Raw genomic sequence first — 15,011 nt, forward strand, 5'->3', positions numbered from 1 at the left:
CATAATCATCCCCAGCATCTATATAGTGCTTTAAGGCCGGCATAGTATGGAATCCCACTGGATCCTCCCAGCAGCCTTATGATGTGGGTGTTACCATTCTCCCTTTTCACTCCCAGAGTGATGTTAAGTGATATGTACAGTCACACAAACAGGAAGTACAGGAGGCAGATTTGAACTCAAGCCTTCCTGGCTCCAGGTCCAGCACTGCATCCACTGTGCTATCGAGCTACCTCAAGTCCCAACCTCTCCAAGACTCACTTTTCCCATCTGTAAAAGGGGACACTACCTACCTGTTCGAATGGTGCTCTTTAAACTTCGAGGCATTAGGGAAATCAGCCATTTCCCTAGAATCCTACCATCTCAGAGTCGGAAGGGACCTAAGACCCTCAGCAATAATTCTCATTCACCTGCAGCATGAAATTGAGTCTTTTAAGTTGCTCTGGGCTGTTTCCAGCCTCCTTTCCATGCACTGGTTTTACCAAGGCCACCGGGAAGGGGGAAAGTTGTCAGACTCTGCTCCTCATCTCTGTATCTTTCCAGGTGCGGCAAAGATAATCTGCTTTTTAGACAGCAGCCACATGAAATATGAGTTAATAGACGTATCAATCAATGAAAAAATCCTTCAAGAAATGAGTTCAAAGACTGGTAACCCCAAGGCTCAGCACCCTGCCTCCCCCCACATATTCAACAGAGGTGACTAGTATGGAATAAGAATAAAGCCAGATGTGTTTTTTTTACTTCTGCTTTTTCTTGTGAGATCATAGATAGGTGGGGAAGTACTGCATTTCTAGGGTCTTGAGGAGCAAGAGCAGGGTTCCCCGTCTTGTAGAAAGGCATAGGAGAAGGGCAGTCTGTAGAGGGTGACAGCTGGCCCCCCCAAACCTTCCCGATGCCTCCTTGTGGTATGAGGACGTCCTGCCATGGACACAATCCCTGGTAGATGGGACCAAGCTGCAAAGGCTTTGGGTATGGGTATGGGCATAATTATGTGTATGCCTTTGAGGAACCACCCATCCAGCAAAGACCAGACAGATAATTCTGGGAAAGCTAAACACCAGGTGATGAAAGCTTGGGTCACCGTGGTCTGGAAGACAAAGGACAATTTGCACTCCCTTTGGTCTTTTTTTTTTTTTTTAGATCTTTTACATGGAAGCCATTTGGGAGGGGGAGGGGGAAGGGAAGGAAGCTTGGGAGGGACATGTAAAAAACTTGCAAAAAATCTAAGCTCTTTATGTTGCAAAAGCTCTTTCATGATGTTTTTGTGTTAAGTTTAGAAATAGGATCGAGTGGGGGAGGGGAGTGACATATGTACTCGAAGGAAACTCCCCGATAAGGAGGACCATATTTTGTGAATAGTTAGGTAGCAGGCTAATTTTAGTGTGCCATCTCAGTGAGTATTATCAGCATTAACACAACAATTCTATTTTAATTGCTTTCAGGGCTTGGAAATGTTTATTAATGCAAATCAACAAAAAGAGATCTATGAATTCCTGAGGCTGTCAACAGTGAAAGACTGAAGACATGGAGATATCCAGACCAGGCTGCTTAGCCTTCCAACGCTCTAATTCATTGCTCTGTACTCCAATTGTGTGTTTTTCCTGTTAAAGTTGTGATATAGATTGGGTTGTGGTGACTCTAACCTGTGCCATTTTAGCATTTCAAATCTAGAGAAAAAAGAGGCAATATGGCATGGTCGAAACAGGATCAGCCTTGCAATCAGGAAGCACTGAGTTCAAGTACTGACCCTGACACAAACTGGCAGTGTGAAGGAGGGCACATCATTTAACCCCCTTGGTGACTCAGGCAGCTCTTTGAGACTACAACTAGCAGACAAGATTCTGATCTGCGGGTGAAGGGGGTCTCCACACTGGGAGGCCTCCACACTGCTGAAAGCACAGATCAGCCTCGCCCCCTGCCCTAAATAGAAGGGATTCTTCAAACCATCATCGAGGCAGCACTGTTTGGGCTCTGAAGCTATCACTGGCATCAAACTCTGAGAGTCATTTGCACAGGGGAAATCAAATTATGCTCTGATATAGCCTTCAAGGGCTATCTACATGGAGACAAGAAAATCAACTTTACAGTATCTGAAGACTTTCCAATCTGACTTTAGTTTGCTGGGTTTTAAAGCTTTGAATCACTGTCTATATCTGTGTCTTTGTCTCTATCTCTGTCTCTCCATCTCTGCTTCTGCTCTCCCTCCCTCTGTCTCTTTCTGTGCCTTATTTGAGCTGTCTCTCTCCATCTCTCTCTCTCTCTCTCTCTCTCTCTATATATATATATATATATATATGTATGTATATATGTAATTATATATCCATGTTTGTCTGTTCTTTCTCCATAGCTCTCTGCTTTCTCCACCTCTTTGTCTCTTCTCTCTCTCCATCTGTTTCTTGTCCCCCTGTTTCATTCTCTACTCTGTTCACTTCTCTCTGCATCTGTCTGTCTGTCTCTCCTAAACACTATCCACTAAAGTCTTCCTCTGCCTCTGAGCCCCTGTCCATTGCAGTGAGGAATGTTGAAGGTCCCACACAAAATGAGACAATCTCTGTGTGTTGACAAATGGCTTGCTTAAATGCCCTGCTTGCTGGTAGTGAATAAAGCATTGGCCTTTGGAACCCTAGAGCTCAGCAATGTGCTTTGCATATAGTAGGCACTTAATAAATGGAGACTTCGGTTCAAATCCTAGTCTGGCTGCTCACGGTGTGTGTCAGTGATCTTGGATACATAGCTTCCCCCTTCTGGCCTCAGTTTCCTCCTCCATAAAATAAAGGGGTTGAATTAGATCTGAGGGCTCTTCTATCTCCAATAGCCCATTATTCTATGAGTAAATGCCTGCCTCACAAACTTTAAGCAGGACTTTGAAGGGAAGGACATAGACTGGGGAGAGAGGAAGGTGTTTCCTTCGGTCCTACTTGGGGAAAGTCCAAAAGCTAAGCAGCCAATGGCCCATTTAACTGTTTTGCTCCATTCCTAGAAAGAAGGATAACTCTGATCTGCTAGTTAGTCATTGGGTTTAACAGACAGGATCTCAGTAATAGGGTTTTGGTTTTCCTAAATTACTCATATAATTTGTTGCTTCAGAGCTCCATCTTAACATGCCTAGAGCCCTTAATTCAAGTTAAGAAATGCAGATTTATTCAAGTATTCTCCATCCTGACTGTAGAAGGAATTAAAAAAAAACAAGAAATGTACCCCCTTGATAGTAAGGCAACTCAGCATATAGGATGGTCTTACTTAGAGAATTTCCACAAGCAATGCATATACTGTGCTTCTTAGATTGGCACAAGGGAATTGTGAATTTCTGCTGCCATGGCAACAGCAGCATTCAGGGCCCCAGGCTCTCATTTATAAATTCAAGTCGACGAGAAGAAAAGGTTTGACATCTTGAATTTTTCCTTACAGCCAACTTTTCAAGAACACATTTTATATATGGAAGGATACTTGTAGCAAGGGGCCTGAAAGGGGGGTGGGGTGGGGGATGAGAATGGAATGGATTTTTTTCCCTCAGCTCTAACCCAACCCCCAGCCACCCACTTGTCTACCACTGTGGGCTTTAAGCATGGCAGAAAGGAGAAAGGAGAAGAAGGGGAAGAGGCAGCAAGGGGGAAAGGGGAGGGGAGGAGTAAGGAGAGGAAGAATGAAAGCTCAGAAGGAGGGGGAGGAATTAAAGAGATTGAAAGAGATTAACAAAAACCGCTGCTACCCTTCCATTCCACTGCCCACCCCCTACCCCCCTCCCACACACATGCCCCTGGAGCCATACAGCAAATGGGTCTGGGAAAACGGCGAGCCTTTGAGAAGCTCAGTCCTCGCCAGATCTGTCCGAGGGTGGTCAAGGTGTAAAATGACTGCATTTAAGGAATTAGTCATCCCACGGGTATATTTACATTTTAATAGGGACTTGGGAGAGTGGCAATTGTAAAGGGCACGTTCATTACTTGGCACTTTGGGGGCACATTTCCAAGTTTAGACTGGACCTAACTGAATTTTTTATATACATACACACACACACATGTGTGTGTGTACATGTCCATATGTGTATATGTATATATGTGTGCGTGTCCGTATGTGTGTGTATCTTTATGTATATATTGAAATCCTTTCTGAAACAGAAAAGGGGGTGGCATTAATTTAGATGGAATATCACAATCCTGGGAATGCTTATTCTAGGTAGGAATCCATATTTTCATTTGTGACATAGAAGAGGTGAGGAGTATAATTCTGTACATATTTAGGGCCAGAACAAAGAGACCAGACAATCCAAACATCCAAAATGTGAAAGCATCTTAAAGAGGTTTATTGGAATGGTAAATCATTTGTTTCAAAGCAAAGATATTTATTTCTGTTTAGGCTAAAGAAAAAGACAGGGAGAAGGAGGAACAATACCAATCGTTGAGAATCTTCAGCATTCATAATTGAATCAGAAGCACAACACAGACAAGCAGCGGCTTTTCCCTTGCCTTGCCTTCCTTCGGATACCACGCTCCCTGCAGAGACCCGCTAGGGCTCGGACATTGATACCAGGGCCTTTAGCTCCTCAGAAGCAAGTCACCCTTACTCCCTCAGGCATCTATGGTTCTTAACGTGAGGACCATGGATTCCCAAGGGACAGTTAGGTAGATTTCAGGGGCCCTGTGAATTTGGGTGGGAAAAAAATGTATCTTTATTTTCATTAACCTCTCATTTAAATTTAACATTTCCTTTAATTGTGAATTTTTAAAAAAAAAATCATTCTGAGAAGGGTCCATAGCAGAGTGCCTACAGGGTCCATGACATCCAAAGGTAAAAATTCCCTCCTAAAGCATGAGCACAATCTGTAGATATGAAGCTAACGGCCCTGCTCTGTTGTCTTCCAACCTGATGGAATAAATCTGTTTCAGAGGAAAATATTAGCTCAAACACCTGAAATTCATCTTTTTAGATCAATGACCAACCAACAGATCTGATCCACCAAAAAAGTCACATGCCATGATCTCCCTTAAAAATCTGACATCAGAGGGCAGGTTTTCGAGGGCAATCTGATTTTGTTTTCTCATCAAAACTCCCCCCACCATTCTGCTTTTCACTTTTTCATCTACTTTATTGGACCTGGCTATAGGGGACACAGCTAAGGAAACTCCAATAACTGGGCAGGGCAGACAGGAGGATTTTTTTCCCTTTGGATGAATGTGTCGCTTTATCAGTTCTGAGCCACTTAGCTGGAGGCTAGCCACTCAACAGAATCCCCTCCCTTGAGACCAGCACAGAGTTAGAAGCTCAGCCAGACAGCATTCTCCTCTGCATGGGAGATAAGGCTAGAGACAGGATTGGACCTTGGATTTCATTGATATCTGGAACGTGGGGAGAGTCCTACCAATGCAGGCTGGCATCTTCTCCAAGACTTCCAGTCTTCAAGAGTTGCCCAGAGCCCAGAAGGGTTAGGTGGCTTGCTCAGAGCCACAGAGTCAGGATGGCTTAGAGGGAGGACTTGAACTCAGGTCTTTCTGGCTTCGAGGCCAGCTCGCTAGCCGCTAAAACCTGTTTCCCTCTCCTGCAAGGAAGTGGAGCAAAGTCATTTGGGGCCCAAACATTTCCCATCTGTTAGAATCTGATCCAGACACCTCATGGCCCCCAGTATCTTCATGCCATTATTCACATACAAATGAGTCGAACACTTGTTCTTGAAATGTCTTTGTTAATGGCGACTTTAGAACCCTAAACAGGCCTGACAGAGCAAACTTAGAAAGGAATTTTTAACCAGTTTTCTTTCCACTGTTTCCTGTTCCCCTCCCTCCCCCTCAGAAGAAACCACATCCTATTCATCTGGCATTATTCCTATTCATTTCAGATCCCCAGCAGTCTGTAATTTCGGTTTCTAAAAATGCTGATCTCACTTTAAAGCGCTGTGCCCGTGTTGAACCTCCATAAACAATGCCATATATTCATTACATGTTGATTTTGGCAAACGACACAGCAATGCATACAGCGCAGGGTAATGGAAAGTCATTTAAAGGAAAATGGGGTTACCCATGGGGTGCTTTTAGTAGCAAAGGCTCTATGGTAAGAAAACTGCTCCCTAAGTAAGTGATGGAGGCCATATCGCTCCTTGCCCTTTTATCAGCCTTGAGGGTTATGGTTTTAAATTGGTCCCTTGCTTGGATGGAGACTCTTATTGGATGTTTGCTATTATTGAAGTGTAGAAAAGATAAATCCATCTAAACTTAATGTACTCATGAAAAAATATGTTTCACATGCTAAGAAAATGCATTTGCACAGCTGAGTTTCTAATTCCTATTTGCCAGTTTCTGGAGCTTAGTGCCATGGTGATGTGTCATTTGAAAATTGAAGGGGAAAAAACAACCCACAAAGCCACAGTACCAATTATCACCTGGGGAACATTTGCTTCTTAGCTCCTCCCATGGAAAGTCAGGCTCCTTGGGCGATGATTTTCTGCCCATTTTTCAGCCATGTAATTGAAGGATTCTGCAGCACCCATGTTGACTCAAGGCCCAAGGCCCAAGGGCCAAGTGCTCAGACACAGACCTGTCTTTGCACACCTTGAAAGAGAAGATTAAGCCTGAGCTGGGTAGTCATGCAAGGGACCCGTCACCTAAATGTTTTTGTGACTTCTCAATGGAAATGGGTTTGTGTCTGTAGCTCACCAAAATGAGCAACACAGGACTATGCTAAGGAGCCCCGAGAGTATGTGTCATGCACAGTACACAATTTCCATCTACAAAAGAACTGGAATATCGGAATGGCCATAAGTTATCATGACGAGTGCCAAATGATGAACATTGCTTATGGCTTCTTTAAAAATCACAAGAGAAACGCATCGAAATTGTACATGAGTACTTGCCTGGAAAAATCCAGGAGGACACAAAGGTATTGAATCAATTAGACAGATTCTCTTCCCCTCCCATTTTATTTGGGATTCTCATATGCTTAACAACAGGAGCTCTAGAGATATTTAAGCCGCAGTAACAATAAAAAATAATAATATAAAAGAGGTTTTTGCATTACGGTTACAAAAAAGAGGGGGGCATGGACGCCCAGACAGATCACAATACCACTCCATCACATCTACTTGTAATTTCACAATAATCATCTCCCATAAGCTCTAACCACATAACATTCCCATTTTAATCATGTATTCCATTGGCTATTGTTTGGACGCTGAGCACACCGAGCAACAAATGGATGCTGGAGACATGAAGCCTATTGTTTTCTGGAAGCCAAGATCATTTAGCTCTTTTAGGAAAGCGACTGCGGTGGTGAATCCCTCACAGGAGGCATAGGGCCAGAAGGCAGAAGGGTTCACGCTTGCTGCTTTGCCAGGGCTTGGGCTTCCTAAAAGACAAAGATGAAGTCAATTAAAATGCCCCCCAAACAGTTGCCTGGAGCTACTGGGATGAAACTGCATTAGTGTAAATAACTACCAAATTCCTTATGTTCTTCGATACCAGTTGCTCAGAAAGTAATTGCAGTTGAGCCTACGGATGACCATTCCGAAATTCAGAAGGATGTGATACTTTCCAGTTTGTAAAGTTCATAAACTTTTCAGTTTATGAACTTTACAACCCCATAAGCTAAGAAGGGTGAGGATTATTAAACACATTGTATAGATGCTCCAACTGAGGGTCACAGAGGCAAAGTAATCTGCCCAAGATCACACAGCGAGTTAAGTAGCAGGGTCAAGCCAAACCCAGACCTTCTGACTCCAAGTCTACTGCCCAAATGTAAATGGGAAATCAACAACCTTTTATGTGGCAGTCTCCAATTTCAGAAACTTGTAAGATCCCTTTCCCACAACTCCAGACCTCCTCTGATGCTTTGTTGAGGCCCAGAGATGGCTCTGGCGTGTTGAACACTTATACTAATGGAAACCTCAAAGCCTGAGGAGATGGAGTCTGACGCCCAGCCCAAGGGCTACAGGGCTGGTCACAGCAGCTCCAAACAGTGGTGGAGAAGGCAAGGACAGGCCTTCTGAGCAATTGTCCAGATGTCTGCATCCACTGGGATCTTCCCATGGTCCACGTAGATACTCCAGCAAAGGAGTACACAATGTCAAACATGGGGTAGGTGTGCAACAAGCCACTGATGAGCCTGGCAACTCAAACAGCTGTAATAACTCAGCCTGCTGGGTAATAAAGAACCAAACCCTTGCAGTTGAAAAGAGGCTGATAAAGATGCCTGGCACATATGTAAGGACCAGTGCCGGTGCTGGCAGGGAGCTTTCTATCTCTTGACAGCACACGATATCTTGGCGGAACTTTGAGGTCTTTCACAAGGCGAAAGAAAGTGAAATGCACAAATTTCCTTCTCCAGCGTCCTTTTATTTTTTAAGGGGGGAAGGGGGGGAAGGTAAAGAAGCCTGTAGCCAGAGGTGAGAACATTCATTGTCTGTCCTGAAGGGACCAACAAGGGACCAACGAGTTTGACAGAAAATAACAGAAAAAAAAAGAAACTCACTGGCTTTAGGTCTGAATACTGGCTGTCTCTTACTACCTGTGAGATCTTGGGTGAGCCCCTTCCCCTCCATGGGCCTGTTTCCTTATCTGGAAAATGGGACTGGACTAGATGGTCTCTGAGGTCCCTTCCAGCCCTACCTCTGTGAGCCCCTGATCACATGAACAAAAAAGAACAAGAATAAGTCTCTACCAAAATCTTTGGTAAACGATGAGACACCAATGCTCCCTGTCCCAGGCAGGACAAAAAAGCAGAAACTCAACCCTAACTGAACAGCAACACTGACTTTAAAGAAGGGGAAAAATAGAACGATGTGACCAGATTGGGCTAGACGTGCGCCTCCCTCAACAGCAGGCCGCCTGTCGGAAAGTGTAAACTTGGACTCGCAAATATTTAGACAGAAGCTCTATTGAAGGTGGGCAGGAAGTCCCAGGGGTTTCAGCTCCAAAGGTGAGCTGTTCTAGAGAGGCAGCTTCTGGTGATTTGGGCAGTGCAGTTGAAAAGCAAACAGATTCCAAGTGCCAAGAGAATGGGGGCCCGAGGACTCATTAAGACATATCATGGTAGTTCCCCCATTACCCGTTCCAGGCGGGGCTGTGATTCTCTGAAGCCAGTCTGTCTCCAGAATGCAGAGCTGGCTCTGCATAAACCAAAGGATGGTCAGATCGACTCCAAAGGAGGCAGAGGAGCTGCCTTGGAATCCTGTCTCCAATACTTATGATCTAGTAAGCACAGACAAGTCATTCCATCTTGCTAAGCCTCAGTTTCCTCATATGTGAAATGGGGCTGTTATGACTCACCTTCTGCCTACCTCCCAGGGTTGTCGGGAAAGCAATTTCTAAACCTTTCAGTGCTATGGAAATGTGAGTTATCTACTGTCAGGAATTCTACCTGGTCTATTTCACAGTGGGGGAGGGGCAGGGAGAAATGCCAATAATCAAGAATATAACAAATGAAATAAACTATAACCCCAAATAATAGCAAAATGCTTTCCTTGATAAGACAGGCCTAGCTGGTCCTCCTACTTTCTAGAGGGGTGAGAAATTGGGACTGTGCATTAACACTATAGCTGGCTGTGTCTTTAAGTGCCACCCAGTACTGGATGGCAAAGTCCCATCTGCTTCAGGGGTCCCAAATCACCTTGGTGCCAATCAAGCAGCCTGGTTGCAGGAGCAACGAGCTGGGTAAAGGTGCCACCTGCCTAAGGCAGCCCAAGGAAGGCTTCCACTATGGTTGGCTGGTGGCCCATAGACACACACTGGCTGTTTCCTGTGCTTTCTCCCTTGTCATTTTTCTTACCTCAGCAGCTGAGCCTTGACTAACCAGAATGCTCAGGGAAATGGGGCTTGTGGTTAAATATAACTTTCTGGGTAAGTGAGTCTGCCTCAAATTTCCGTTTCAATTCTCGTAAACAATGTTTCTAAACAGCATTAGTGAGGAAAAGCCAGGGGTCAGGGTTTGCCAAGCACCGTGCTCATCATTGTCCACGTAGAGGGTGGGGAGAGCCAGCTGCATCTGGGCCGACTTTGCAACTGCAGAGTCATCCTCCCGGTGCACATGGCCCATCTGCTGCCGGATCACACTGTCTCCTGTATGCAGTGTACCCAGGAGCCAGTTCTCTTTGGAGTGTGAGCATCTACAGCTTAGAAATGAGCAAATACTATAGAACAAGGCTGCATTTGTTGTTTTATTGCCTGTCTACATGTGGGAAAGTGAGGGAGAAAATGTTAATATGGCAAATTAAACTTAAAAGCCTGTCCTGTGTCCAGGTTTTGTTTTCTTTTGTTTTCCTGGTTGTTAAATACTCCTCTCCCCTCACACATGTGCACCCCTATTCCAGGTCCTCATCACCTGTTACCACACTACTGCAATGCACTTTAAGTCTCTCCATATGGCACACAGCTGCCAAGGCCATTTTCCTAAAACTTAGGTCTGACCATGTCTTCATCATCTCCCTCCTTAATGAACTCTACTGACTCCCTATTACCTCCAGAACCAGATAAAAACTCCCCCCGTTGGTATTTAAAGCTTTTTATAAGATAGGTCTTATATTTTCCTCCCCTCTACACACTCTATGATCCAGCTATACTGGTTTTCTTGCAAGTTCCTGAAGGCAACCCTTCATTTCCTACCTCCGTGCCTTTGCACAGGCCACCCCCCCATGCCTGCAGGGCTCTAGTCCCTCACCTCAGCCTCTTAGTTTCCCTAAAACCCTTTAAATCTCAGTTCAAATCCCCTTTTCTAGAGGAAGGTTTTCCTTCTCCCTCCCCCCGCCCATAGTGTCTTCCTATGGAGATCACCTTCCGCTTAAGCTGTATTTATCTCATATGTATCTGGTAGGTATCTAGTTATTGGCAAGTCATTTCCTTCATTAGAATGGAGCTCCATGAGGGCAGAGATCATTTGTGTCTTTCTTTGTGTCCCCAGTTAACACAGCACCTAGCAGGTGCTGCTTAAACTCTTGGTGAGTTACTGACCAACACCAGAAGCAGCTTTTCTTGAATAAATGCACACAATCAACAGGTTTCCTTGTGTCTTCTGCCCACCCCCCCATCTAGTTATCTGATCATTCTGGTTAAATTGAAGTTGTACCATATTCAGAAAATGTGCCCTTTTTTCATTGCTGCTGTTTTGAAGTTCTGTCAGGCCAAAAGAATGGCTTAGACATCACATGACCATTACCCTTGTCCAGGCCTTTATTACTTCTTGACCCAAGTGCTGCAATCACCTCCTAGCTAGCCTCTGGCCTCTACCCTTTCCCCTCTATTGGAAGAATCTGCTGCCAAAATAAGCTTGCTAGAGCCCAAGTGTGTTCATGATGCTCCCCGCTCAATACTCTTCAGGGGCTGCCCATGGTCTCGAAAATAAAAAAAAACCAAGCTCCTCAGCTTGCCACTTCAAGCACTGGCCTCCCATCTCGGGCTCCAACTTCATTTCCCACAAATTACCATGTACCTACTGTGCGCCTACTCATCTGGCAGCAAGAATGATGACATCATCTAGGAGCTGCCTTTTAGCTCTCAAGCCCATGTTCCAGTGTTCCAAAGCAAAGATGACACTGAATCTTCAAGAAAAACTAGACTGAAATCTTTCATGGGCTACAACCTCTCAGCCATCAAAGTGCCCCCAGCTTGGCCACATGTCATGTAGTTTGTTCAAAGTCTAGTTGTCTTTTTATAGAACAGCCTTCCAGAAATTTCTGTGTAGAACACAATGGATTCTATAACCAATTAAGGCTCCTCGAAGTCCAGGCATATGTAGTTACTGTACCAGTCAAACAGTAAAACAACGGGGCCCTAAAGTGAGCCAGCTATGAGGAAGGAAGGAAAGAAAGAAGGAAGGAAGTAAAGGAGGGAGGGAGGGAAGGAAAGAAATAAGGAAGGAAAGGAGGGAGGGAAGGAAAGGATGGAGGGAGGGAGGGAAAAAGGAGGGAGGAAGGAAGGGAGGGGGGAGAAAAAAATGAAGGAAGGAGGGAGGGAGAAAAGAAGGAAGGAAGGAAACAAGTATTTATTAGGTGTCTACTACATGCCAGCACTGTGCTAGGCTCTTTTTACAAATATTATCTCATCTGATACAACAACCCTGGGGATAAGTGCTATTATTATGCCCCCTTTACATTTGAAGAAAATTAAACAGAGGTTAAGTGACTTACCCAGGGTCACACAGCTATTAAGTGTCTGAAGCCAAATTTGAACTCAGCTTTTCTTGACTCCAAGCCTAGCATTCTATCCCCTGTGTCACATAGCTGCCCCTTAAGGTACAGAACATTAGATCTTGAATCAGACGAGTTCAAATCCTGGATCTGTCCCTTGCCTGACCTTCTCTCCCATAGGGCAGTGCATCTCCCAGGTACATGCCTTTGCACCGGCTAGCCCACCATGGCTAGAAGGTTTTGTCCTCTCAGCTTTGCCTCGTAGTTTCCTTCCCTTCTGCAGCTCCCCCTCTGACAGTGTCTCCCCTCTGAGATGGCCTTCCATCTCCTCTGCATGCATATTCTCCATATGTGTTGCCTGTTGTCTTTTCCCCCTCCAGAACGTGAGCTGCTGGAGGCCAGGTTCTGGGTTTTTGCCTTTCTTTGCATCCCCAATGCTTGGCACAGTGCCTGGCATATAGCACACACATAATAAATGTTTGGTGACTGACTGACTGCTTTGGTCCTCCGTTTCCGTCTCTGTAAAATGAGGGCGACATTTCCTAAGATCTTTTCCAATTCTAGAGTCTATTACTTTAGTCATGAGAAATAGCAAAAGCATCTGAGGAAAAAAGCTTTCTGGAAGCAATATGGATGAGAGAAATGCTCAAATCATAGGATATTAGTGCTCAAAGGGGCCCGAGGAGCCCCTTGGATATCTAAAGCCTCGTGGCTATGAAAGCCTACATGGTCTCTTGGTACAGAAGGAGTGTAACATTTGGAGTCCACCCCATGATGTCTCTGTGACCTGGTGCATCTCACTTAACCTCTCTGAGCCTGGTCACTCATCTGTAAAATGGAGACAGGGTTGTTATGAAACTCAAATAAGATAATGTCTGTAAAGCACTTTGTAGGACTTGAAGCACTAGATAAATGTCGCCTCTCATTACTGACCTAATTTGAAATGAAGGCAAGGGAGCCACAAGATCTAATAACAGAGCAGCAGCGGTAGTGGTAGCAGTGGTAGTAGCAGCAGCGGTAGTGGTAGTAGTGGTAGTAGTAGCAGCGGTAGTGGCAGTAGCAACAGTTGTAATGATGGTAACAACTGACATTCTGATAGTAAAGTTTGTCACACTTGAGCCTCAGAGCGGTGCTGTCTAACACACAACCCCTGACCTGCAATTCACTAAAAAGCTGTCCATTGATGCCCCTACTTGGCCTGGCTATCACTAATACATTTACACAGCAAAGTCTCTGAAGACTTAAATTAGACAGAGCTTAAAATAGGACATTTCATCCATGGGAAAAGCCAGTTTGGCAAGGATTAGACTTGGGAGGGTGACTCAGATCAGCACCCTATGGTCTTCGGTGAAAGCAGTAAGCATGTCAACCTCGCCTCTCTACACTGGAGGCAGAGTGTGCTGCCTACCAGGACGAAATAGAGATATCATCAAGGGGCCTTCATTGTGGGCTTTGTTTTTTGGCTTTGTCTCTTTGACTTGGGCTCTCCTGGGATGACACACTTGAAAAGGAATCTGCCTTTGGCAAGGAAAAGGTCCCAGATTCAGCCAGCAGTTCACCGGCCAGCTTTTGAACCCCAGGGCTCACTTGTCAGGCTTGCCAACGGATCCCTCTGTAGCATTTCTCCTCACATGCTGCCAAGAAAATGACCACCGCCTGGGACGCATGTCGTGACTGAGAAAGGGACATGACAGCTCCAATGGTGGAATCTTTACCATTCTTTGTGAGCTGACCAATGGGAGCTTGGTGGGCAAACCTCTTAGCCTGGGATGTGATGGGTCACATTTGGCTGTCTGGCAGGGTAGAAGAGGATTGCCAGGATTGTCTTGCATTCAGGAGGGGGGAGTGCCAGTTTGGGATAGCCTACACTGCCACCCGCCTCTCCGTAGGACTGTTGTACAACATCAGAAATCATCACCTGTCAAGTAGGAAGCAGAAGGAGAGCCTACCTTTGACCCAGGTGGGGCTGTCAAGCCCAAAAAGGCGTACACTGCATTATTTTCTCTGGCTTCAAAGAAGGCATCATAATCCTGAGTGAAGAAGAGAGCAGAGAGAATTAGGAGTGTTGGGGACCATGGAGGAAACAAGGATGGCAGACAGTAGGACTGGGCCCATTTTGGTGGCCCACGGCTAAGACTGAAACTTTGCCCTTGCTGTAGAGTGATCTCAATGCCATGGTGCCAGGACACACAGCAAAGGGGCAAAGCTCAGGCCCACGGCAGTCCTGGGGGCTTTGGAGGCAAGACGACTTGTAAATGCCTTCCTCCAGCCCACGTCTAATTTCAAACCACTTTGGGCAGTTGTATCTTGGGAGAACCCTACAATTTCTCAGTGAGTAGTAGTTCCTTCTCCCCTCTGCTTAGAAACAGTCTTCTCCCAGGCTGCTTCTCTCCCTTTGTCAATCAGAGAAGAAATGTTCACCAGAGCCCTAGTTAGTCTGAGCTTCCGAGGAGGTCCTTAGGCAGAGGATGGAGATGGTGGGTGCTGAGATAGGATCCCCGTGTGGGGCATCTGGGGACCTGAGCAACAGCAATCAGATTCCTGAGAAGTTAGAAGCCAAGCTAAATCAGGGTCTAGAAGACTGAGGCATGGTTGCAATCACTGTTATCCTGCCAGGCCCACGGACCTTCTCCTAAGTGACTGGAATAGTCATTCAAACAAGGCTGTAGGCCATAACCCAAACTGAGCCAACCTAGTAAACAAGTGGCATTTTCAGATCTGGCCTGTAATTTTAAAAACTGCAGCAAAGTAAGCCTGCTGTTCTGCTTGATTTATTAGAAGTGAAAAAGCAGTCCTGATGGGTTTGCTTCTCCAAGATGACCTCTCTCACAGCTTGCCAAGTAGGGCCAAGGCTCCCAGCACACATACCATAGTCAATGTTTAGGGCCCCCCTGGGGCTAGCAAAGCC

General features: G+C 45.4%; 1 protein-coding gene across 1 annotated transcript in view; it reads right to left on the reverse strand.

The window, feature by feature from the left end:
- Positions 1-4,274: 4,274 nt before the first annotated feature.
- SH3BGRL (SH3 domain binding glutamate rich protein like) overlaps positions 4,275-15,011 on the reverse strand; it is an 85,032-nt gene continuing 74,295 nt past the window's right edge. The window contains exons 3-4 of the mRNA XM_036740088.1: positions 14,053-14,133; positions 4,275-7,332 (exon numbers count right to left, since the gene is read on the reverse strand). Coding sequence (XP_036595983.1) covers positions 7,300-7,332; positions 14,053-14,133 — 114 coding nt within the window. The 3' untranslated portion in view covers positions 4,275-7,299. The remainder of the gene's footprint in view (positions 7,333-14,052; positions 14,134-15,011) is intronic.

The sequence above is a fragment of the Trichosurus vulpecula genome, chromosome X (genome assembly GCF_011100635.1).
Source record: "Trichosurus vulpecula isolate mTriVul1 chromosome X, mTriVul1.pri, whole genome shotgun sequence".
NCBI lineage: Eukaryota > Metazoa > Chordata > Mammalia > Diprotodontia > Phalangeridae > Trichosurus > Trichosurus vulpecula.